This window comes from Peromyscus maniculatus, chromosome 14 (genome assembly GCF_049852395.1).
Source record: "Peromyscus maniculatus bairdii isolate BWxNUB_F1_BW_parent chromosome 14, HU_Pman_BW_mat_3.1, whole genome shotgun sequence".
Classification (NCBI taxonomy): Eukaryota; Metazoa; Chordata; class Mammalia; order Rodentia; family Cricetidae; genus Peromyscus; species Peromyscus maniculatus.
Window position 1 is genome coordinate 29,941,959 of NC_134865.1, and position 26,553 is coordinate 29,968,511.

At 44.0% G+C, this 26,553-nt stretch overlaps 2 protein-coding genes across 7 annotated transcripts in view; one reads left to right on the forward strand and one right to left on the reverse strand.

The window, feature by feature from the left end:
* Positions 1-10,182, reverse strand: part of Dock4 (dedicator of cytokinesis 4) — a 420,596-nt gene extending 410,414 nt beyond the window's left edge. For all 6 annotated transcript variants that reach the window (XM_076550740.1, XM_076550742.1, XM_042260678.2 and 3 more), the window contains exon 1: positions 9,754-10,182. In XM_076550740.1, the coding sequence (XP_076406855.1) occupies positions 9,754-9,790 (37 nt within the window). In that variant the 5' untranslated portion in view covers positions 9,791-10,182. The remainder of the gene's footprint in view (positions 1-9,753) is intronic.
* A 138-nt stretch (positions 10,183-10,320) lies between these two features.
* Positions 10,321-26,553, forward strand: part of Znf277 (zinc finger protein 277) — a 131,798-nt gene continuing 115,565 nt past the window's right edge. The window contains exon 1 of the mRNA XM_042260682.2: positions 10,321-10,481. Coding sequence (XP_042116616.2) covers positions 10,391-10,481 — 91 coding nt within the window. The 5' untranslated portion in view covers positions 10,321-10,390. The remainder of the gene's footprint in view (positions 10,482-26,553) is intronic.

Here is a 26,553-nt window from a genome sequence, read left to right on the forward strand (position 1 = left end):
AAGTTATTAAAGAGAAGGGAGTTCCCTTAAAGCTATGTCATTTATAGCTGTTGGATACAACAATACCAGCATTCCAATTTTTTTCTTAAGTATTTCCTCTTTTGAAATTTATGAGATATATATATACACATACACACACAATTTCCCTGCTTACCCTAAGGTCAAAAACATACATATTTAGTGTTCTGAATCACTTTCTATACACCACTGATAGAAGTACTAAATGTACAATTTTGTAGAAGTTTCCCTCATATTATTCTTAATATTTTTCACACAGATCTCTGCAGGAAACTTCGGCCATCTCTTCCACATCTTGACAGAACTGTTTTTTCAGGCTTTAAGTTTCTCTATTTCTTCAAGAGCCTAAGCCAAGGAGGCTCACAAACCTCTCCACTAATTCTGGCTGTCTCAGGAAAATGAAGAACAGAGAGACACCTCCTCCCCAGGTGGAGGGTACTGTTTGGTCCAGGCTATTTTTAGTTGCCTGCCCATACATGCATGCTCCCAAACCTGTCTGCTTTTTGTTGCCAGTGACAGGCAAGATTCTTTCATTAGAAAGAAATAGACATGGAACCAATCGCTATCTCTCTGCCAGGTTTCCAGTAGATATTTTTAGTCCAATGTCCAGTTGATAATCAAATAAAAATGAACAATAAACTACTTGGTTTACAAAAATGTTTCACAACTTTGGAAGATATGATTGTCAAACTCACATGGGTAAGTGTTCAAATTTCATCTCCTGAAGGGTTCTTGCCAACCACCCTCCCTCCCTGCCAATGTTCCTCTTTGCATATTCACGGGAGTCGGGAACGCTCAAAAGGAACAAATGCACATGCATCGGAAGTCTTCAAAAGCTCTGTGTAAATGTCATGCTCTCCTCTCTCCCTCACCAGCTGAGACAAAGCCATGTTTTCATTCACTCCTTTGTGTGGGATACCTGGTTCCAGCTTTAGTGGCTTTCCCTCTTCAAGCTTAAGGATGCAAACATGATCAACTAGCTAATGTAACCTGAGTCCTAAACCTCTTCACAAGTGCTAACTAAGGGCAGTACTAAAAATAAAGGCATGGTGCACCCTGCGTTCAGGTGTTTGTTCAAAGGCTGGCTGCTGTGCAGAGCTCCAAAGTTCCCACTTAGGAGTCACCATGTAGGGGCACCACGGTTTGAAAGCAGTTCACCTTCTACTCTGCTGCTTTTTCTCCATCACCAACAGATACCAAAAAAGGACAACTGTAAGATTGGTTACTGTAGCGTTTTAAGGGAACCCATCTAATCACTTTCCTCATGAAGATCACAGTTCACTTTTCAAAGACCAAGTAGCATCCTCTGCAGACTGCTTTCATCTACCCTCCCAACACACACATACACACACACACACACACACACACACACACACACACACACACACACACACACACACACCTTCCTATCCCCGTCCTTATGCAGACTGCTTTCATCTACCCCCACCCCATTCACCTTCCTATCCCAGTTCTTTCTGGAAGAGGTCATATCTCAGAGGTCAAAAAACGGGGTGGAAAGAGAAGAGCCATGGATCCACAGACAGAAAAGGACACCTCTGAGTTGAATATGCCTATTCCACCTCGAAACTGGGGACTGGGAAGCAGACTGGGTCCTCCTGTAGCTCTCTCTCCCAGTCACGTGAGTCTTAGAAACCACCCTGCTTAGGAAGTGGAAGCAAAATCAGCACCAACTGCTTTGCTTTTCTGTTTTTCTCTGAGTTTCAAGAAGATGTAGTTTGCAAGTGCAAGTTGTACATATTTCAAATTATTGTTATTTTTTTTAGTTTTGCCTGCATGTGTTTCTGTGCACCATATGTGTGCCTGGTGCCAGCAAGGACAGAAGAGGGGGGTGTTTTGCAGGTATCTCAAACTCAGAGTGGCCAAACGGAACCCTTACATTGACACTACAAGCTTGTTCCACCTAGGCAAACAAGTCTCCTTTACTGACCAGGAGACACTGATTCATCAGGGTATCCAAGCAGAAAGCTGGACGTCTATGGGCTGTGGGTTTGTAATCCACAAATTAACATACAGAGGCGCTAATCCTGAAGGCGACAGCATTTGAAGATGAAGACATGGAGTGACAATGAGGTCAATGGGTTGAGCCTTCACAGTGGTACTGTTACTCTTGCAAAAAGAGGAAAGAGAGAGCTTGCTTTGGCCAGCTCTACGAGGACCACCACAAGTGGCCACCGGCAAGCAAAAACCGAGTTAGCTAGGATCTTGTTCTTGGACTTCCAGTCTCCAGCCAAGTGGGAAATAACTTTCTATTGTTAAACCACCTGTCTTTGGTATTTTTGCTATAATATCCTCAGCTCACTAGGACAACATCCTAAGCTTTTCTCCAGCTCCTCATGTTCAACTATGAAGCACTATTGCTTTTATTTCCTAACTAGCTCTCAGATTCCATCCACATTTTTTTGGTTGGCTGGTTAATTCGCTTCTTGATCTAATTTTTTTTTTTTTTAAGAGAAAGTCTCCCTATGAGTTCCTGGCCTCAAAGTTTTGATCTTCCTCCTCCACATACTGAATGCCCTTCCTGCGCTTAAAGAGTTGTGTACCCACACTGTTCCATCCATACCTTGCCAAGCTGAGAATTGGTAACTGGTCCAGGTATTTATGACTTGCCAATTACAGTAGTAATTCTTTACTCACTTTTATGCTGATAGATAGATAGATAGAGAGAGAGAGAGAGAGAGAGAGAGAGAGAGAGAGATAGATGATAGATAATGAGCTCCCAGCTCCCATAGGAACTCATAGGTCACTCAGTAGAGGTGTTTTCTCAGTTGAGGTACCCTAGTCACAGGTGACTCCTGTTTGTGTCAACTTATAAACTAACCACCAGCACATATACCACTGGCAGTATGCCTCAGTAGATGTGTGCTCTAAGTATCTTCTAAGAGAATAGTGCTGTGGGATGTTCTGCATGTCCTGTGGGAGCCCGTTCTCGGGTTCCTCGTGGCTTTACCCAGCAGGTCCGCATAGAGGATGATTAGGACCACGGGCCTGAGTGCAGGTGTCTGAGATGGTCTGCACTTGGCTGTGCTGTGGGATGGTCTGTATGTCAAATTGCTCTGATTGGTCAATAAATAAAACACTGACTGGCCAGTGGCTAGGCAGGAAGTATAGGCGGGACTAACAGAAAAGGAGAAAAGAAAGAACAGGAAGGCAGAAGGAGTCACTGCCAGCCGCCGCCAGAACAAGCCACATGTAAAGATGCCAGTAAGCCACGAGCCATGTGGCAAGGTATAGATTTATGGAAATGGGTTAATTTAAGATATAAGAACAGTTAGCAAGAAGCCTGCCACGGCCATACAGTTTGTAAGCAATATAAGTCTCTGTGTTTACTTGGTTGGGTCTGAGCAGCTGTGGGACTGGCGGGAGAGAGAGATTTGTCCTGACTGTGGGCAAGGCAGGAAAACTCTAGCTACAGAGTAGTGCCAGAAGAATGATGTGAAGAGTCCCACACTTTGAGATCAACTGCATTAAGAAAGACCCAGGCAGAGAGGCACACAAAAAATACTCAAAATAATACAGGTTATTCCCGTGGATCTTGGTTGCCTACCAGAGCATGAAAACAAGAACCTATTGCTAAAGACACCACATACTTCAGCCACAGGACTTGGAAGAATCAAGCTAGCCTGACCTGGAAGCCTCCTCCCTGACAGCTGGTTCTCATGGTGTTGGAAGGTGCTATACCAGCTGCAAAGAGAGCTGTAAACCCTGAGAACCACAAGGACAGTACTGGAAAGACATCCTCGGGGGTACAATGGTGGCATCTGTATTTCTGGGACAACTAAGAGTTATCTAATTGGACCTAATGCCTGTTGACTGGAGGGAGCTCAGGCCTGACACTGTAAACCTGGCCAAGAACCTGTGGCTAGAGACCATAGGCCCTATAGGAGAACCTATTACTACCATATCCCTAAAGTAATATTGTTCCCAACTGCATCCTAAACATGTGTCCCTACATCCATATACACAGGACAGCTCTCACGGCTCACCAAAGAAACTTCCTACGAAGCAGCTGGAAACTATTAGGGAGATTCACAACAGGTCAAAATGGACAGTGTAAGTGACGATAGGGTCCTCAGTCTCAAACAGAATGTCATTAACCAACCCCTATACCTAATGCTAAGGAACATCAAGGAAGAGGGCTCGGAAAGCTTGTAAGAGCCAGAGGAGTGGGACAACTGCAATGTGATAATGTCTTCTGGACTATCATGGGATATTGCTTCTACAAAAAAATCTGCAAAGATCATGCCAGTCCACATGTCCATGTATGGAGAAAATTTCACAAGGCCACGACCTTAAATGAAGAGCTGCAGTCGATGGCTGCTGAGAGAGTAAGAGCCAGCTGTCGTGAGGTTGTTTGTTTGTTTGTTTTTAGGGATGGGACGCCAATCCTAAGGCTCAATCCTAAACATAATGGCAAATAAGGTCAACACTAATTTGGCTCAGTCAGTTACACACACACACACACACACACATTAGAGAAGCAGAGGTCATTAATTCAAGAGGAGTTGGTTAGGAGGATTTGGGAGGAGTTGGAGATGGGAGAAGGGGCATATTCCCAATATCAACTTTGGGCTTCCAGGTGAGCATGTTAAGTGTGGGCACACAGAGAAAACATGCAAACACATACATGCACACACAGGAAAATGGAAAAAGAACAAAATATAAAAACTCCATGCTAACACCATGTAAAGAACTTGACAGAAAGGTCTTAGATCTAATGCACTCAGTCTCATACATGTGGCATTGCAGTCTGGAGCCATTAATAAGTCACGGAGTCAATGTAATGACAGCTTTAATGAAAAAGACTAGATAACATGGAATGTGGGCAAATGTGGTTTTCCTTGTGTGTGTGGAGTGGTTCTAGGGGAGCTTAGTATACAGCAGGGCAGGAGTTCATGATTTCTATGAGGATGATAGTACAAGATTAAAAGATTTTCAGCTAGAACAAATGATATTATTTCCTCATCTCTGAAGTGTAAATTATTGCTCTGCTCCAAAGGGAAAGCTCACAAAAAACATTTTCACATTTTTTTCAAATATGAAATGTTGCATTAGTAGGCTATTCTACTACCATTTTTTTTTGCTTTAGTTAAATGTTTTTTTGATATATGTGCTCACAACATAAAGTCAACATGGGAAAAACTTGGCCATACATTGTCAACGAGAATTCTGAAAGTGTTATGGTAATGAATACAGCTCAAAACAAGAAAAGTCTGTGTTTCTTGAAATTTTGTAATCTTTATGGTGCTACTATAATAGCTTTTAAAGTGAATCAAGACTGGAAGGGAAGGACAGCATCTCTGTTACCATGGGGACCTTATGAAAGAATCATCACATAGGACAATGACCAAAAGCAGGGAACCATTTTTTACCGGCTATTGCCGCAGGAGACTAGATCAAGAGCATCGGCTCCATCGCCGGCACAGCCCTTCTAATTATTCTTTTCCTCCCACTTGCAGTACAGCGCCTGCACCAGGCTCGAAGCGCCCAACAATCCCAAACTACTTAGCTCGACGTGTTATCTGTCTACAATACAGCAGCACAAATAGGAAACAATTTAGGAAACGGCCATGAAACTGACAAAAGCCCAGAGAAAGGTACACACCCTGCCAACTCTCACACAAGCTACCATCAGGGAGCCCTTCCGAAGGGAAGGAGGTCCAAGACCCTAAACAAGAAAGAGAAGGCGCCTCTTCCTCTGAATTTGAACATGGTTAAGGAACATGATTCCCACTCCAATGTGTTCTAAAAGCACTTCCAGAGAAACATGGAACAAGAATATTTATGAGGCTAGGTGAAATCAGGACTGTAATACTTAATTTTTAAAATGACATTCAGGACCTTCTGAGCAGCTTGCTTGGGGTTTTGTTTTTTGTAAGGCTCACTGGGGCTAATTTTTTTTTCTTTCTTTTTTATTTTTGTTTTTGTTTGGTTTGGTAGCCCATATTCTCTGGCTAACTTAACCAGGCTCACAAAGGTACAACAGCGACCTAAGTTGAAACAGAGGAGCCTGAGGCTCAGAAGATCAATCGACTCCTCCGAGACTGCTGTGCACCAATAGTGAACAAGTAAGCATCATCAGTGGCTTTAGCTCTCCTTCCAAGCAATGTGCACCACTGTATGAAGCACAAGAACAGAGGAGGACATGCCAGAGACGCAGAGAGGTCCGGAGGGCATTTATAAGTGGGTGATCAAGAATACTTGAGTCGAGCCGGGCGGTGGTGGCGCACGCCTTTAGTCCCAGCACTCGGGAGGCAGAGGCAGGTGGATCTCTGTGAGTTCGAGGCCAGCCTGGGCTACCAAGTGAGTTCCAGGAAAGGCGCAAAGCTACGCAGAGAAACCCTGTCTCGAAAAACAAAAACAAAAACAAAAACAAAAAAAAAAAAAGAAAAAGAAAAAAAAAGAAAAAAAAAAGAATACTTGAGTCACTGCCCATGGAACTCGTCCCAGAGAAACAGAATCAAACAGATTGAGAAAGAGAGCAGCAATCACCTGGATTCTGGCAGCCTTCCACAAGGCATTCGCTAACTTCTGATTTTAGTTTCAAACCATGTGGGATACATCACAACAAAAGCATCTCTCTAGTAAGCACTTGCTACCCCTTGATGATGTTTTATAACAAAAGACACGTTTGGTTGGAAGAACTCTGCAGAAGTAGTACTGGTCAAGACCTTGGGTAGCACTTACCCCAGAGACCAGGATCAAAAGGGTTAGACCATGTACCTCCAGTAACACAGTGGACAGCGGTGTGTCAATGGGAGCAGGAGCTCATTAGTTTTACCTAAGACAAATGTGCCTAACATCATACCCTAGCTCTCACGCTGGACCACTGAGCCTCATCCTCAACCCTGACCTTTTTTCTCTTGGCAATATTGGGGACTGAATCTATAGGCTCATGCTTGCTAGGGAAGTGCTTCAACTTCAGCTTATTTCCAGTCATTTATGAATGCATGTATGCATGTGTGTATATGTTTATACTAGGTCTTGCTAGCTTGATCATGCTAGCCCATAGTTTGCTCTGTAGCGCAGGCAGGCCCTAAACTTGAGTATCCGATTCCTGAATCTTCTAAGTAGCTAAGGTTATAAGCAGGTCTATATCACCAAGCTCAGTTACTAATAGATTTTTTTAAGGCAAGGTTCTTTATCCCTGAGGACTAAATCCTCACTAGTAGACTTCCAGAGAATCAGAGGATAAATGTCAATTGTGTTATGCTTACTCATCAATTCAATATTAAAATAACTGCTATGTGCCCGACTTGAATGTCTACCCTGACACATCTTACAAGTATAAAATGTAAGTATTTTATCCATTATATTACTGTGTGTATAATCCTAAGTTATACAGACATTTATATACATGACCATACTTAAGAAGAAGCACCACTGAAAAAATACACACTATACACTGATACTTTGGGTATAGGAATAAGGAAATTGACTTACTTACCTGCTATGAGGCAAATATAATGTACATTCCCCTTAATAACAGAGAATCGTAACTCAGATTTTTAAAATGTTTAAGGACTTTGTAATCTAAGCAGCTCCAAATACTGTTCACCATGGTGAGAAATAGAAGTCCACATGTAAGTATCCTAGCAAAATTTTCAACACACACCCGACTAACAGATGGGTTCTCAAAAAACAGCTAAGCATTCCACAAACCAAATGCTCAAAACTTAATAATAAAAGATGATTAACAGTCTTGAGTATACGACATTGCATAAATGAGCACCTCAGCAATAATTTGGGGCAGAAACTCCCTCTATGGTCTCACCTCTCACCTTCTTACCGCCTCCCTTTCCCAAACATGCACACTCTCTTACTTCCTCCTCTACTCTGTTTCCCAAGTCTATGTGTCTGCAGCAAGCCCCAAACACTTGACTGATCATATCCGGTTGCCATTCCAGGAAATCCCAGAGTGGTTCTTAAGCCTCTGCCCACAGCTTGTAAAGAAAGGCAAGAGAAAAACTAATCGATATCAGCACCCCAGCTGTGACCTGGCACATAAGGAAATCTAGAAAAATAAATGTCATCCATAATCTGTATAATTTAACACTTGCAAGAAAACAACCTCTGGGATCGACTCCCAGCGGGACAGTGTTGCCTAGATGGGTCTGAGATGCCTGCACCAGGTGTCAGGACGGTTTGGGAGGCAATGCCCTCTGGTTCCTCATTAGCTTAGACAAGGAAATGCTTTCTCCCTTGCAAGGGTTATCTGATCCCCCAAAAGGAGGAGGGAAAGGAGAGAAAACAACCACTATCTACACCTCTCTGGGAGAGCCCTTTGGCAAGGGCTTACCTTACAGTCAGAAGCTGGAACCCCTTCTCAAAGGGGTTCCACACGACAAACTATTGTCTTGATAACCAGTCACAGCACAGAACCGAAGCTCATGTAAAATATGACTTTGTTCAATCATAGAGTCCCTTCTGTAGATGAGTCCCATCCCTAAGCAAAGTGGGGGGTGGGGTGGGGTAATCTCTTGTGATTAGGACTCCCTTGAAAGGTTTTCCAGATTTTTTTAAATTACAGGAGAATGAATTCAGAACATAAACACATCTCTGTATCATCTAAATCACTAGGTCCGTCCACAATAAAAACAAGAATGCCAATCGGCAGGACGGGGCATTAAAGGAAATGAAGATTGTCAGTAAAATCTATAATGCTTTCTTTCTATTAGACCTTCTGGGAGGTTATAATTGCATTTGGCCACCGCTTCAGGCTTGTCAGTGAGCCTCGCTTCTTAATAGTCTCAACCCTAAAACGAGCGACTGTCGAGGGGGGGACCCAGCTGAAATCAAACAACAAAAAAAACGGGAACTGTAGTCCTCCCGAAAAGGGAGGAGGGAAGGGAAGGGAGCCTCCTGTATTCATCAGTCAACATTAATGTCCTTTGTTGTTCACCTTTGCAAATAACAGTGAACGCTATCCGGTTCCTTTTTCTCCCAAATCAGTGCCAGGGTCGTCCTCTCCTAAAAGCTGCCTCCCAGCATCCAAGAGCCAGGCTTTCTGACCCCCCTCTCCCTCATCACTTTCCAGTCGGCCTCCACGACGCCCACTGCGCTCATTCCCTGGTGGAAAAGGTGTCCAGAAGTAAAAACGCTGCCGAAATCTCGGTTCCCTTCCCAGGACCAAAGAGCGCAGCAGCACAGATGTTGAAATTTACCAACCCCCGCCGGCAACACACACACACACACCAGACACCAGGGAGGCCAGGGAGGAAGGAGGCTGCCTCCGGGCTCCCTCTGTCACAGGGGCTGCCGGTGCAACATTCCGCACTCTGGGAATGCCGACCCCAGCCGCAGGGACTTCGCGCCTCCCTACTGTTCGGGAGTGTTCTCGCTGCGGGATCGTGGTCTCCCTCAGCACCCCAGGAAATCCTTGCAGCCCACTGCTGCCTCTCTGCCGCTGTGGGCCAGCATGGGTTGGACCGAGAGAAACCCTGTTGGCCTCCCCGTCCAACTTGACACGCAACACGCCCCGCGGCCGCTCCAAACTCCGCCAGCGGAGCCCGGGGCTGCTGTCCCAACGTTCCGGGACCGGGTTCGAGGCGTGCTGAGTGCGCGGTGGGGAGCGAGACCCCAGCGCGCGCCCCTCGGCTGCCAAGCCCGGGACCCGCTGCGCTATGCCAAGACCTGGCATTTGCAGCCTGGAGCGGGGCAAGCTGTGCGTGGGGACAAGGACAGGAGCGTGATAAAAGTTCGCCCGCGAGCACTCACCCACGCCGTATTTCTCGTGCTCCGTAGGTATCCACATGGCTATAAAGGGCGCTGAGGGGCTCCGGGCTATGCAATCCCCGCGCCCCTCCAGTGGCTCACAACAATGCACGGCTCCCGGAGAGCAGCTGCGGCGCTGGAGCGCGGTGGATCGCGCGGGCTGCGGCTCTGGGCAGGGGCAGCGCCCGGGGCTCCCGAGCGGGCACTGACACTACACGGCCGAGGCTGCGCCGCCCGCCGCTTTGCCGGCCGCGGCTGCTCACAGCCCTGCGAGGCGCTCGCGGGGACCCGGCGGCGCAGTCATTGTTCTGATTCACTGAACTAAGCGAACACGCCGGGGCACTCGCGGGCGCACCCCCGCCCGTCAGCGGCTCATCCAGCGCTGCCTCCCCACCGCCCACGCAGCATGCCGGGAGTTGTAGTTCTTGGTCTCCGGGCGCCGGAAGGGGGCGAGGCTTCAGCGGTTAGGGGCGGGGCAACCAGTTAGGCTCGCCGCATCTTATTGGTCCAGAATGTGACGGCCCGGCCGAGGCGTGTAGGAAATCACCCAGTGGGTCGGCACGCGACCCCAGACGCGTTCCTATTGGTGGATCCCCTCTCCACTCCGCCCACGGCCCGCCCCTTTCTGCTGGGCCAGGTGATGGCTGCTACAGAGGCCGAGGGGCTCTGTGAGGACCCGCGGGAGGACGCTGCGGGCGTCCGCGGTGGAGTCGGGTACGTGGATCATGAAGGTGAGTGCGCTGTCCCTTGGGTGCGGGTGACCTGTCTACATTTTCCCCGTGCTCGGGGTGCATGTGGCCCCCACTCGGACCTTAAGAGCCGGTCAACTCGGAGACCACCTTGGCGCCGGGAAGAGAGCCTCGGGAGGGACCCAAAGAGATGGGTGGGGCGGACGGTTGCCTGGCTGAGAGTGTCTTGGTCTGGAGGAGAAATGGGAAGACCTGCGGTCCCGGCCACTGGGAAAGCTCCTTTTGCTGTCTTCCGGGTTGGAATTCCGTGCTTTGCATTTGCCACCGAGTGGGTGTGAGTCTGGTCTGGGTCGCACGTGTGTGATTGTAGTGCTGGGATTACCAGCTATTTCCCAGCCAATGCCATTAGCCCTGCTCGGTTTGCTGAGTTTGGCTTTGGAAAGGTGTTTTAATTTAGTTTGGGACAGGTTTCCAAGTTGGAGACTGGTCACAGCTCACCAATACTTACTTGCCGGTTGCTGGTTGGAGTACTCTCTGAAGGGAAAGGGTGTGTGCATCTCAGGTATCCTTTGGCCCTCCAAAGGATAGAATCCCCAGAGTTGAATGTGGACCCTGGGAGATCTTAAGTCCTAAATTCTCAGAGAAAGAGAAAAAAAGAATTACGTGCACTCCGGCTTTCACTGAATATTTAAAAGGTGGTTTTGAAAGTCATCACAGCTACTTTGTATCTACCTGACTTTGATGTTATCTTCAGTTCCACTGTAGAGATCAAAAATCAAATTTTGAAAGCCACACATAGACCGCCTTTTTCTTTTGGTCTTGCTCCACTTCCCACCAGACCCCCTTTTGCTTGAGTGTATAATTTAGCACACCAAGTTCTCTGTCCTTAATGGGTATGATTTGGGGGTTGGTTTTGGTTGTTGGTCCTTGTTGGTGCTTTTTCCTTTCACCTTCACAGCTAAATTGAGATTTAGTAGAAGGTTGTTTTGTTTTTGTTTTTTAATCTCAGAGCAGAGAAATGAAGTGCAATTTTTTCCCCACTTCCCGGGAGTGAAATTCCCATCGTATAAGCAACCTATCATTGGGTTAGCTGTATACCCCGTTCTTATATAACAGACTTATGTTTTTTGCAAATTATCAAAGTTCCAGAGGGCTACCATTTTAAGATATAAAGTTGGAAACATTGATAACTTTTTCTCACGGATTAATTTATTTTAAAAATTTGCAAATACTTCCAAAACATAAAATATTTAAAAGTTATGAGTTACCTTACAATTCATTAAAAATATTTCAAACAGTTCTTTCAGAGGCATCATTTAGATTTAAAAAAAATAGTAAAACCCCTCTACTACACAGATACTCTTATAAACTTTGGTGCATATTTTTAGTAACATATTCCTTTATACTATACATTGCTGTGGAATATTATTTTAAGATATGTTACATTTGTTTATGCTGTGGAACATTTGTTTTAATGATGCAAAGATGTGTTGCATTCTTTTATGTTGCATTTGTTTAACTCTGTGAAGCTATGATACTTTGCCTGTCTAAAACACCTGATTGGTCTAATAAAGAGCTGAATGCTCTAATAAAGAGCTGGGACGAGAAAAGATAGGAAGGGCTGGCAGGCTGAGAGAATAAATGGGAGGAGAAATCTGGGAGAGGGAGGAGATCAAGGAGCAAGAAAAGGAGAGGAGGATGAAAGGGGCCAGACACCCAGCTACAGCAAGCCACTGAGTAAGAAGTAAAGAAAGGTATACAGGATTGAGAAAGATAAAAGCCCAGAGGCAAAAGGTAGATGGGATAACTTAAGAAAAGCTGGCTAGATACGAGCCAAGCTAAGGATGGGCATTCATAAGTAATAATAAGACTATATGTGATTTATTTGGGAGCTAGTTGGCTGGCCCCCCAAAAGAGCAAAAAATAAAAAACAACCAACAACAATATGTGGTGTAGTTCATTTTTTAATAAAAAGGATAATTCTAGTAAACTCAAAGATCTACAACTTTCTTCTTGTTGTTCATCAAAGATATTCCATATCAGAACATTTGTTGTTTTATTTCTTGGTGACTACACATATATTCCATAGAACAGATATTCCATATTTCAGCCAGTCTCTTATGTAAATTTTACATAGATGTTAGTTTTCTGTCTTAAAAAATATAACCATTCATATTCCCCAGTAATATCCAAGTATCCTTTATCCAATACTTGATCAACTATGAGGAAATTACTAATCCAGGACCAGTGTTGAAATATGGTAGGACTGAATTAGGTGACTAATGCAAGCTTAATTTTAGGCTCCAACTTATTTTCAGCAAAAAGTATTTAAGCAATGTTTGTAATAGAAGTGTCCCTTTCCCTGTCTCAGAACTGCCCAATATTATCATTGATTTGTAGCAGTGACTGGGAGAGCTTAATGGTTGGTTTTTATGTCATTTTTAGTAAGTAAATTTGTCATTTAAAATTCCCCTTTAATAATGTATCATTTCATGACTTTATCAGAATTCTTTTTAAACCCTGCAAAATGGGACACATATTTTAGATGGGAATAATTGCATCAGGAGTGTATTTCTTCTTAGGCAGGCACTTAAGTTATCAAGCATGTCTTTCTCTGTAAAATCACATACCTTTTTAATTTCTGGTACACTGTGTCTTTTCAGAGGTTTCCCTCTAGTTCTAATTAAAATGTCAATCTGTGTGTTTAATATCCCAAGACAGAAGGGCCTGAGGAGTCATTTAATGGAAATCTTTGCAGTTCTCTAAAATCTCTGCTGGAAGGAGTCACTAAGTGGAGTGCTGGTATACACAGCTCCCTTGCTGACACTGCTGCGCCCTTCTTTTGGTCCGGTCCCTGCACTGGTTGGCTCTCAACAAAACTGTCTTACTTTTTGAGAAATACCAAAAAGGCATCTTTGTTGGCAACACAGATAAAGAAAGAAATGGCACCAAGTGTGCACCTGTCCTCCTTGCTAGTTTTCCCGTGTGCAAGTTACCCCATTGGGTGCTGAGACAAACTCCGGATGCTGTTGCTAAGGGCCTGGGACTGAGCTGAGAGCTATGGATGACTGCTGAGGCTCATGTGGAGAGGAAATTAAATGACAGGGTCAGGGCAAGACTTGAACATCCCTGCTTGCCATTCATTTGAACAGAAGAAACTAGTTTGTCATATTGTTTCCTAAAATTAAAAACAAAAATTAGGGTTTGGGTAGATGGCTTAGTGATTAAGCCATGCAAGCGTGAGAACCTGAGTTCCAGTCCCCAGTACCCACCCACATAGGAGCCAAATGTGGCCCCTTGTGCCAGTAACCCTAGCTTTGTGGGGTGGAACATGTAGGTGGGTCCCAGATGCTCTTTGGCCAGCCTGTTTAGCAAAAACCATGAATTTCAGTTTCAGTGAGAGTCTAAGGCAAATAAGGTACAGTATAAAAAAGGAAGATCCCTCATGACTTCCTCTGGCCTTCCCATTCAGGTGTACAGGTGCTCACACCACACACACACACACACACACACACACACACACACACACACACACACACACCAGATAGCAGAGAAATTCAGCATCTCAAACACTTGACTGCTGTATGTTGCTGTTTATTCTAACCTGGTTTTTAACAAGAAATCCATTAGAGCATGATCTATGTAGTTTAGCAATTGATACTTTTAGGATGATTTTGTGACTGGGGTGGTTTCTTCTGACAATGTTTACCTGTATTGTAAGATTCTGGCAATCACCTTGATTGTTTTCTCCAAATGAATTCCTCGTAGACGATGATGGTAGTGTCTGGATCTATGACATTAGTGTCTGTAGGAGAGTGGGGGAGGGAAGCAAGTGCACTCCTGTGCTTCATAGTCTGGTCAACAGCCTCAAGTCTAAGCTAGAAACCTGGGCAGCAGCTTTGAGTCCCGTCTTGCCCACAGGCCCTGAATTTGATCACTTACCAAGTCCTACTTCTCTGTTCCTGGGATGTCAGTGGAATCTGCCCTTCTGTTCATTTCCATAACCACTATTCTGATTTTATTTTCAGCCCTCACCATCACTACTGATTACTTGTTTGTATCTTGCACCTCTAAGTCTGAGCTCCAGACGGAAAACCAAGTCTTTGTTGGACTTGCTTTTGTCTGTCTGATCTGGCACAGTGTTGATATTTAATAAATGTTTGACCTGAGCAGTATTCCAACCTCCCCCACTGGAGAACCTTCCTCTTGCCCTATCTGACACTTAATGTTACCCCTTTTAGCCTACCTTTGAAAACAAATCTATTTTAGAGGTCTCCACTGGAAATCATTGTAACTCTGCTGCATGCGTAAGTAGGTCCAGCTTCTCTAGGTACTATTTACTCCCTTTTCAGCCTCATCGTCAGCCCTTTTCCATGCCCATCTCTTCATTATCTCCTTCTCTTATAAGACTACAGTTACTTGTTGGCATCTTCACTTACTAAAGCCAAGCCTTATTTACTTTATATCCATCGACTGTCAGAGCCCCATGCATTAAGGGCTAACAGTTTAAATGCTTAGAATATTTTTGAAACTTACTAAAAGTGTTTAGTATTGCTGCCACTTCAAGTGGAACAATTGAAATGGGATTTAAAAAAAGAGCAAGGAAATGATTTATGTTTGTGAAAGGTATACATGCCAACTAGCAGTGCAAAGTATTATCAGAAGATATTTTGTCAGAACTAATCATGGTTTGCATTTGATGTTGTTTTTCTGCCCTTTAAAAAAAAATGATCTTCTAATATTGTTTAGATAATGATTAATTTTTCAGAGAATGCTTTAGGTCTGGTCTTTAAATCTGAATTCTGGAAATGAATGACCTGCCACATGAACCTTGACTTGTGCCTCCCATCTTCTATATGGCTGGTAGCTAGTTTCCTGCAGGCTCTCCTCTAAGTTCCTAGCATTCATTCCCTCTAGTCTCTTATATGGCTATGGAAAGAGGCTTAGACTCTATTTGAGAAAAGCTCTATTTCAGTTTTAATTCTGGCATCGAATAACTATTTAACATAGAGGTTTGCTGTGTGTTCCACAATAGTGAAAACATACACAAATACCAGCCTTGCAAAATTCCTTTGAGTTACATATTTATGAAAGCCCTGTACATACTTGTGCTATAGAGTTAGACTTGGGTAAATATCAGTTGCTCTTATTATGGAGCTATACCTAACTGAACAATAAAACTGCCTGGCCTCTGGTCCTGGATCTAGGTAAGAGGCGTAACCTCTTATGGTGTAACCCTGGGGAAGCTTGGGAATGCGCCCATGATAACTGCTTATGCCAGCAATACCCTTCTGGAATGTGGGAGCTGTCACAGTATCTGTCAAAGAGCTATGTGCTCACATGGCAACTCTGTGCTCTGAAAGCCCTTTACATAACTGTCTATACTGCTTTACCCTACACAGTACCACCTTCCCATGCCACACATCCTCCAGGACTCTTCTGTCGGCTGGGATGGCTTTGCAAGGGATGGGCCTGAGGGTGTCATGGGAAAAAAAAGAATTATAGAAATATGGTCTTTGTATATCTTGTTTGGTACAAGGACTTTCTCTGAGCATCTTTATTTTCCTATAATACAGGAGACCCCACTTCTGGCTTCAGAGAGAAGCCATTATAAAAGGGACTATTATAGTAATGGTGGTGGTGGTGATGGCTTATGTCTGTGAAGTGCTGTGTCATGTACTTACTGTTTCAAACCACTTACAGAATTCATCTAGTTTCGTCCCTTTTATTTATAAATGAGGAAAATGACTTTAAAAAGTGGTGTGTGCAAGGTCACACGCTACCTGAAAGAGGGCTTTTATCCAATGCACAAGTATAACAGTTTGACATGGTAACTAGATTCTATTAGCTGAAGTCTGAAGCTGACATCCTAAAACACAGATACACTCTAAGCGAGTGTTTCTAGAGCTGGGTGGTATGGTAGAGTGAAGAAGGTAAGATCAGACCAACTTAGGTTGGAATCCTGGTTACTTACGGGCTTCAGGCCAACCAAACTGTGACCCTCCTTCTGCAGCAAGAGCAATGTAACTGTCCTGCTGCAGTACCTGTGGTTTCAGTGTAAGAACATGCGCATGATGCAGTCTTGCTTCTGGTGGACACTTTTGCAGTATCATAGTGAATTTGTATGCAACTCTCTTTGTACTAATGTAGTTCTGTCATTCTCATAAAACAGTAATGTTCTTCCCAACACACATTCAGGACTCCATTTTGAAAACAAGATGTTTATCAGAGTCACATAACAGAAATCGTGCTTCTAAATGCAGATGAGGGTATATAGAACTAGACATTGGACGTTAGCTGTCATCTGCAACAGCTGGATACATAAAGGCTTTTTTTTTTCTTTTTTTTTAAAGACAGGGTTTTTCTGTATAGCCCTGGCTGTCCTGGAACTCACTCTGAGACCAGGCTGGCCTCAAACTCACAGAGATCCATCTTCCTCCTGGATGCTGGGATTTAAAGCTTGCACCACCACCGCCAGCTCATAAAGGTTTTTATTAGCTGTTCTGACTAATGTCCCAGAATTAGATTCAGTGTTGTCTCAGCATTTCCACTGCTGTGATAAACAGACACCATGACCAAAATCAACTTGGGAAGGAAAAGGTTCATTTCATCTTGTAGCCCATCATCCAGGGAAGTTGAGGCAGGAACTGGTGCAGAGGCCGTGGAGGAGTGCAGCTTACTGTCTTGCCCCTCATGGCTTGCTCAGCTTGTTTTCTTACAGCACCTAGGACTGCCAGCCCAGGGGTGACACCACCCACAATGGTCTGTGCCCTCCCAAATATATCACTAAGAAAATGCACCACAGATTTGCCTACAGGTTAATTTTTCTGGAGGCATTTTCTCAATTGAGATTCCTCTTCCCATGTGGCTCTAGCTTGTGTCAGGTTGACATAAAACTAACCAGTACTGCCATGGTTTATCTAATGAACACATCAGACTACAGAACTGGCATGTCACTCACAGTTCCTTGTAGGCTTGTCACCTTGTACTGAGACAAGTGTGTTCTGCTGACCTTGACTCCAGCGGGAGCAAGGTGGCATTTTTCAGCAGTGATGATGATGTCGGTGATCCATCTTCTGCCTTTCTTTCCAGCTGATCCCATCTTTCTGTGACTAGTGCCTTTTGTTTGCAAAGTGTCCAGCGGAGGTTAGGTACGATCTTTAGCCATAGGAACCCCAAAATGTTTTTGAAGCTAAACAGGACTTAATCTTTTCTTTCTTTAGTGTGGGAATCATCAAATGACAAGCAGAATACTTTAAGACCATCTGGCATTTAGTTAGGCTTTCTCCATGGTTAGCATATCTTAAATAATAAATATATTGAATAAATAAAATACATGGAAGGAAATGTATGGAATAGTAGTCAAGACTGGATTCTAATGTTGACTATTCTACTTTGTAACAGAATAAACTTAAGAAAACCTTAATTTCATCAGAAAAAAAGTACTGCTAGTATTGTTAAGCGCTTGAGTGGTGTGTGTGAAAGTCCTCTGAAACCCTTGAGGAAGGGAAATACAGGCTAAGTGCCAGCCAAAGGGCAACAGTGGGCACACACCTGGGAGCTGGACAGACTGGACAGTTAAAACTGTGTGACCTCGAGCAAATCAAGGGACCTCCTTTCCATTGTTACAACTGAAGTGTGGATGGCAGAGGAATGGGGTGTCCCATTTATAATTCAGATCCTGTACAACAAAAATGAGTTGGGGGGTGGGTGGCTCTTCTTAAGACACCAGACAAGATTTCTTTGAAAATGCCATCCTCTTGACTGGTAGAAAATGACCAGAATGGGTCACTCCAGGAAGGGGGGAGGCCGACTCCTTCCTCTGATTTTGGGCTTCCCGCCCATATACTTCTGTGGAAAGCCTCTTGAAGCTTTCCTCATAGGTTTGCTCTCCTGTTTTCTTTCTGTAGTCACTGAGATCAGCCCCCCATCTGGTTCCATCTGCTGCTGCTGCTACAAAACTCCAACTGTACCTTTACTTTATTAGGTGTTTTTTTTGTTTTGGTTTTTTTTTTTTTTTTGAGACAGAGTCTCACTATGTAGCCGGGCTAGCCTGGAACCTGGTGTGTAGACCTGTCAGCCTGGCTTTGGACACTGCCTCCCCAGTCTGTTGGTGCTACCAGTCTGTTTGTGTTGCAGTGTGATGACTGAGCCCCGAGAATCCTGCATGTTAGGCAAGCACTCTGCCATTTACATAGCCTGCTCCAGGACATAGCGTCAAAGCAACGACAGACTATATGAAAACGGCAGTTCTGCAAAGTTCGACTAAGACAAGTCCCTGGTTGTAAAAAAAAAAAAAAAAAAAAAAAAAAAAATTAAAAATAAATTTTAAAAAAAGCCCGTAAGTCCAGGGACTATCACATAATTTCATTTGCCTTTAGTGTCAGGGAGAGTATCATGCTGTGAGTGGTGTCTCATTTAGGGTTTTTATTGCTGGGATGAACCACCGTGAATAAAAAGCAAGTTGGGGAGGAAAGGGATTATTCAGCTAACAATTCCACATTGCTGTTCATTACCAAAGGAAGTCAGGACAGGAATTCAAACAGGGCAGGATCTTGGAGGCAGGAGCTGAGGGGTACTGCTTACTGGCTTGCTCAGCCCGCTTTCTTATGGGATCCAGGCCCACCAGCCCAGGGATGGTCCCTGCTATTGTCACTAATTGCGAAAATGCCTTACAGCTCGGTCTCACGGAGGCATTTCCTCAGCTGAGGCTCCTTCCTCTCTGATGACTGGAGCTTGTGTCAAGTTGATGCACAACCCAGCCAGGACAAGTGGTGACTGGAGACCAGCTTCTTGGTTCTTGCTGTATGGACAAAAATGAAGAGAACTCGTGGGCCTTGTCCACAGAGTCTCTGTTCTCTGCAGTCAGGCTCTGCCTCCCTTTCTCAGCAGAACTCATGGTCCTTTATGTTTCCTTGTTGCTCCTGGAAAAAAGTGGACACACTTAAACCATGGTGTGTATTGACTTGGGAACTCACTGAAGTTTGTAAGTGGCTTCATTTGTAAAAGGAAGGAATTGTTTCATGTCTGGATTTCTCCAACACTGTCCTCATTTCTTAGTAGAAAGATGGCCTTTCTCTTTCCCATCTCATCCCTAATTAATGCTTTTATCTAAATACATAGAGATACTTGATTTTTTTTCCCCCAGTAAGGACCTGAGAATTGTAATTATGGTTATTTATTTAGCACAGTCTTCTGTTGTATAACAGACTGCTCTTCACCAGTAATAGCCAATTAGAAAAGAAAATATCTTGTACACAGCTGATCATAATTACCATTAGAAAGCAATTAATAGCAGGAGCTGTTGTTGGACTGTAGCATAGCATCAATCAGTCTGTCTTTTCTAAATCGCCATGTAACTAATTTCCTCAAAGAGAAGAGAGAACGAGAAAAGAAGGTGAGAGCTGGCGCCCCTTAGACTTTCTCACAGACCAGTTTATGAATGGCTTTTGAAAGCTTTTCCCATGTGCAGCCATTGATGAGAGGAAGTATTGCAGATAACTGACCGGGACCCTCACTGAGTTATTCTTCCAGCAGCAATGGGAAAATACATAGAAAATAGGGTAAGTGAAGAGCTCGCTAGACAAGGACTCAGAAGACCAGAGTCCAGCTCCCACTTCTGCCTCTCACTGATCTCTCAGAAGTCGTTTGTACTACTGGCCAACATTTCCTGGGTGTAAAGGAGAGAGTGAGATTGTATCGGAGTTCTTTCAAGTGCACCTTCCAAATACCACTTTAAAAAAGCAGTGGGTTTACAGCATTTCCTGGGGTCTGTAAAGAGTGGGGCCATCACAGTATTTCCTCAAGGATTAATTCCACATCTAATCAGTTGTGTCAGGTTAGAACCGTGGCCAAGAATTGACTTCTGGAGTCCCTCACTGCAAGACAACATAGATGGATTGTTAGACTGCATCTAATCCCACTCATTCAGAATCAGCAGTGCAGATCTGAAACAGTGACTGATGGAACTGAGGCCTCATTCAGACTGCTTTATTAAGCACCTGCTACGTGGAAGTTTCTATATTGAAGATGCCATAGACTACTAAGGTGAAAACAGTATTGGTCTTCTGTCCAAGGTCTTAGCACCTACTAGGAAAAATATAAGAGCATTAAATAAATCACAGAGTAGGAGGTTCTGAAGAGCATCAGAATGATGGGGAATTGAGCAAGAAAGAGATTGTTTCTAGCAAATGGACCTAGCCCCTCCGGATGAGTAAAACTGGACGTGTATAGACAAGAAAAAAGCATCCCAGTCCTAAAGAGCAGTGAGAAACTAGTGGCAGATGCAGCAAGTGTGGCATGGCTTTATTCTGTTTAGAGAAAATGAGAGAAGCAGGAACAGTGGAAGCCAGGACATATTGTCCCAGATGTTGCAACTTAATTCTGTAGAATGTAAAGCTTAAAAGTTCCAGGGAAATAAATGACAAGATCAAAGATTAGCCAGGTAATAGAAACTGGAAAGGGAAGTTGAGTCAGGAGTTAGCCAAAGAAGAGATAATGAATAACCACATCAGACTTTAAAATATGCCACTGTTTTTTCTGTTTGGTTTGTGTTTACTTTTTTGAGTTTTGTTCTTAGGATTTTTTTTATAATTGACAAAAGTTACATATATTTATGTAAAACACGGTGTTTGATATCATGTAAACATTGGAACGGCTATATCAAGCTAGTTAAATCTTCATTTCTTCCCATAATTATTTTATGGCAAGAATATTTAAAATCTCTTTGTAGTTTTCCAGTACACTGTATAGCATGTTACTATTATTAATGACAGTCACCATGTTGCACATGAACTTACCCCTTCTGTCTGACTGAAATTATGTGCTCTTAACCAACATCTCCCCAGTGCAAACTGGCAACTCCAGCACTTGGTAACCACAGCATTCTATCTGCTTCTACAAATCAGTCTTTTTCACGTCTCACATGGATGGCATGGAGATTTCACCTTTTCACCCACCTTATTTTACTTAGCATGCCCTCCAGGTTTGCCCTTCTGCTACAAATGGGAAGATTTCCTTTTTCCTTTAAGACCCCACGTTTGTCTATTCATCCTCTGCTGATGGGCATTTATGATAGTTGCCTATGTTGACTACTATGAATACAGCCACAGTGAACACAGACGCATCGTTCTTGGTCTAACACACTGATCCTCTTTCCTTTGGCTATGCTCCCACAAATAGAGCTGCTAGATCATGTGGTGATTTCACTTCAGAATGGGGGCGGGGGTCCTCCATCTATTTTCCATAACAGCTGTATCATCAACAGTATGCAGGGAGCCGACCACATCCCTTCCGACATGTGTTACTTTTATCTTTTTTATAATAGCCATCCTAACAGATTTACAGATATGAATAGTATTTCTTTGTGAGTAGTTTTCATTTTCATTTACCTGTTGGTTAGTCCAGTATCACTAATAACAAACTGTTCAAACCCCTTTGCCTAGACCATTATCATGAGTGTTTATCGTTTACCGTTCTAGTTGGCCATGTGAATCTGGGAGAGTGAAAGGGGCCTAGAAATGAGGCAGACTAAAGTCTCATGTAGTAGCCAACTTTATTCAAAGCATCAGACATTTATAGTCGAGGGTTAAGAGTCACCTGAGTAAAGTTTACAGTCATAAGGACAAGCTGCATGTGGCAGAAAACGTGTTTTTCCCTAAAGACCTATGAATAGCAACAGCTGAAGTCCACTCACTCCCCTCCACTCCACCTGGGAGGAGCATGCAAACACATTCCAAGAACAATTCTGCGTTTGGAAGAAACTGAGGTCACAAGATTCTTGCCATGTTTTCTCGAAGTTTTCTCCCAAGCACTCAGAATTCCCCTCACATGACTCCATTCTTGGACTGTGTTCCTGTATTTGTATTTATCCTCCCCACCCATGTGTGTGCGCGCTTTCTCTCTTCTCATCTCACCCTGCACCTCCCTCTCTCTCCCTTTCTGTCTTCAGGTGTTGTTGTTTTTGATTTGTGTGTGATGTGCGTATGTCAGCTGGAGGACCCACATACCACAGCACTGGTGTTGAGTGCAGAGGGCAGCTTCCAAGAAGAGCCTGTGCCCTCCTTCCACCATAGGTTCCGGTAGTCCAATCCCAATCAGCAAAGACTTTGCCTGCTAAGCCATCCCACCAGCCCAGGTGTTCCATTGGGGTTGTTTGTTTGCTTGTTTTCGGTGGGGGATAAGATTCTAGTGTCTTTCTTTGGCTGCGTATCTAGTTTCCCTGACATCACTTATTGGAAAGACTGTCTGAAAGGCTCTCTGACAGGCCAAGCATTGCACACACGGCGGCAGCGGGGTTTGCCCTCTCCCCTCCCCTCCCCTTTGCTAAACAGTTAGATTACATCCCTAAATTCCCTTATTTGTTCACTGACATTCCTGAGACTAAACACCAAGGTCCAACAATCAAAATTTGTTATTTGGCTACACTGGCTACCTGTCCAATCAGAACTTACCAGCTCACCCTCGCACAGACTTCCCCCTTTCCTCCTTAAAAACCACTTCTGCACAAACACCTGCTGGCTCTCTCTGTCCATCCAGAGGCAGTGTTGCCGCCCCCCCCCCACCACAACCCCATTCCTCTAGGGTAATAAATCTCCTTTGTGCTAAGAATTTGGTGTCTGGGTGTGTTCTGTACGGACTTGGGGGGGGGCACTGCCCGTTCTCTATTGTATGTTCTTGGCGCCTCTGCTCTATTTCATTCCATTGTTTCTGTGACTGGAGTTTCATGTGATTTTGAGATCCAGTGGAGTGAAGCTTGCAGTTTTATTCTTTTTGCTCAAGATTGCTTTGGCTCGTCTTCTCTGGTTCCATATCAATTTTGGGATTGTTTATTCCACTTCTGTGGGCGGAAAAAAATCTATAGAATTTGATTAGGGGATTGGGGCTGAATCTATAGATCTCTTTACAAAGCAGGACAGTGTAACAAGATCAGTTCATCCAATTTGTGAATGTGAGATCTCTTTCCACTTCTATGTGTCTTCATCACTTTCCCTTAGCAGTGTTTTGCCTAGAGCCTCTCACAAGTCCACGAGTACTCTATGTGGGGTACTTCCACAGCTCTCTTTTTCATTCTTTTGAGATAGGGTCTTGCTAAATTGATCAGGATGACCTTGAACTTGCTCTGTAGCTCAAGCAGGCCTTGACCTGTGATCCTTCGCCCTGGCCTCCCAGGTGATTGGACTGGGAAGCAGTGCTTTCAGTCTCTGGAGAGGTGGGTAAAGGACCCTCTCAGAGCCAGTGCCTTCCTGGCCTGGAACTGAGGGCGGCAGGCCTCTGGGGGGCACTAAGGTGGTCAGATCTCCCTCTTAGCCTTCGTAAGTGAGACTGGTTTAAGACCTCAACTGTGAGGCCTGCATCCAAGTTGGAGAGTGTTCTCAGGGTCCACAGCCAAGACTGAGGTAAGCAGGCCTGCCTCCCAGAATGACTCCTTCTGAGCCCCTGGCTGAAAGTTTGGATATAAACCCAGAAGCAAACACAGCTACAGCCAAGCCCATTGGGGCAAAGCCTTTCCAGGTCAGGACCCAAAGATACATCCTCCTCCTAGGTCTTGGCTTCACGGGAATTTCACACATTCCTGCCTCAATTCCAGCACACTCACAAAACCACTGTTTTCCAGGGCCAGCAGTGAGATTGTGTTTGCTGTGTGGTGGGCTTATGAGCATTCAGGAGAAGTTTCCTTCCCCTGCAGTCTTGCTGGCCTGGAACTCCCTGGCTAGAATTTTAAAACTAGGAATCAGAGATGACCTTCCCTGTAAGAGTCTTTCAGAAACAATTGGTGTTACAGTCTTCCTTCTCAAAAATCAAAAATCAGCTCAGTCCTGTAAAGAAATTCTTGAAATTAGATAGATGTGTCAGCAGAGCTGACTGTTCATGAAGATTCCATTTCAGTAGGCTGGCTTCTGCTTCACCTCTGTCCCAAGGAATGCTTAGCCAGCTCAGGCAGAGCCCATCAGAATATGAGAGACTCATCAATTACACATTCAAGAATGCTTGCCTGTTGTAATGAGACAAAAGAGATGTCCATGTAGAACTGTGCTCAACTTCAAATACAAGGGGGAAAAAGATTGAGGATGTTCAGGGGTTGGGAGATAGAAATTTCTGAGAGAATGCAGAGGGGTAAAGGGAAATTCTTGCTGAAAGCTGACCAGGGTGATCAGGTACACTCCAGAGCTGGTGGAAGGATGGGGAATTTGATCAGATATGGAGGATGATAAGATACTGAGAATTTCTGTAAATTGACCTAACTGGATTCCAGCTAAAACTTAGAGACGTGGGCCAGCAAGGGCCAGGCTTCCTTAAGGAAGGGTTGTGGGGGGAGGAGGGGACTTTGTCCATAGTAAGGACACAGCAACATGTAAAGGGACAGGAATCAAGTTATTACAGGCCATGTAGGAGCAGGTTTAGGAGACCGTGGATTCTGGTAAAGTATCAAGTCAGTTAAGTTATAGATTGGGTCAACAGATGAAGGATTCAGTTACTAGAAAAGGAATACAAGTTGAGATTTGATATCAAGAAACTAGCTGTGTGCCAGTAGCTAGCATTCCAGACCTCCGTAAAGATAAGGCCAGTAGACCGAGGTGACACAGAGCCACTGGCTTAAGAGAACATAGCCACAATGACAGTGGGACTGAGGGAACAGAGGAGGGGACATGTGCATTAGTGGTACTTTCAGGGGGCTTAGCACCAGACAGGTCATCACAAATGGTCACGTGGCCACTGAGCACCTAACCCCGAGCTGAGTCAGCCAGCCTTGTGTAACATAACTCTGCAGTATAAAGTAATAGCAGCCTTCTTTTTCATGATCCCTGAAGTGTGAGGAATTTGATGCTGAGGCTGAACATTCCTATTGCTGTCATTTCCCTTGTGAAATGTCTTAGTTTGTTTATTAACAGAACAGGTTAGATTATGTTCATAACTTCCTAGGTTCATGAGCTCTGTTTTGGTACCAGCAGTTATAATTGTTCTCTTAAAGGGAGCACAGTCTTGTTTTGTGTTTGCTTTGTCACATTTTGTTTTTACAAACCTAATGTCTCATGCATAAAAGGTATCACTGAGCTACACATCCAGACCTATTTTCCTTCCAGTATTTGAAAGGCAGAGTACACCAGCCATGCAAACTTACATTTTGTTGTTGTTGTTGTTGTTGTTGTTGTTGTTGTTGTTATTGTTTGATTTTTTGAGACAGGGTTTCTCTATGTAGACCAGGTTGGCTTGGAACTCCCAATGTAGACCAGGCTGCCCTCAAACTCACATAGGTCGTTCCTCTGCTTTGTAAGTGCTAGAATTAAAGACATTCACCGCTGTTCCCAGCGAAATTTCACATTTCTGAGAACATAAATAAGCTAGAGATGAACTAAACCCTGGAATTAAAGACATGTGAGACCATGCCCAGCGAAATGGACTAAACCCTTTAAGTAGTGGGCTACAAAGAAATTCAGTTCTATGCTGTCATGCTAAGATGTTTTCATACAAATTAATTTTTTTATTCATTGTCTAATTGAATTAGAAAGAGCCAACATTAAGTTAATATGTTATTTATCCTTATAGGGACAATACTCTGATTCCATAGAATTGTGAGACAAAAAAGTATTATCTTTTTACCTGTATAGGATTTCATGAGTGAATAATTACAAATATAAGGTATGTAGCTTTCTTCCAGAATTTATTCTAATTTTGTGGCTGTTCTGGAGGTAAATATTCTGTTTAGTTTTCCAAACATTTAACTACCACTACCATTTTATGAATAATACCTACTCAAATTTCATGGATGCTAGTGTGCCATGGGATTTAATTTAGGAAACACTAGTCAGGGTCATCTCCCTGTTATTTTTTAAGAATTTAGACATTCTGACCTGGGGCTTATGCAGGGATGCTTGGCTCAGTCTGGGAGGAGGGGACTGGACCTGCCTGGACTGAGTCTATCAGGTCGAGATCTCATTCCTCGGAGGAGGCTTTGCCCTGGAGGAGGTGGGAATAAGGGATGGGCTGGGGGGAAGAGGAGGGAGGCAGGAGGGGGCAGAACAAGGGAATCTGTGGCTGATATGTAGAACTGAATGGTATAAAATAAAATAAAAGGGGGGGGGGAATTTAGACATTCTGAAAAATTCTCCTTAGA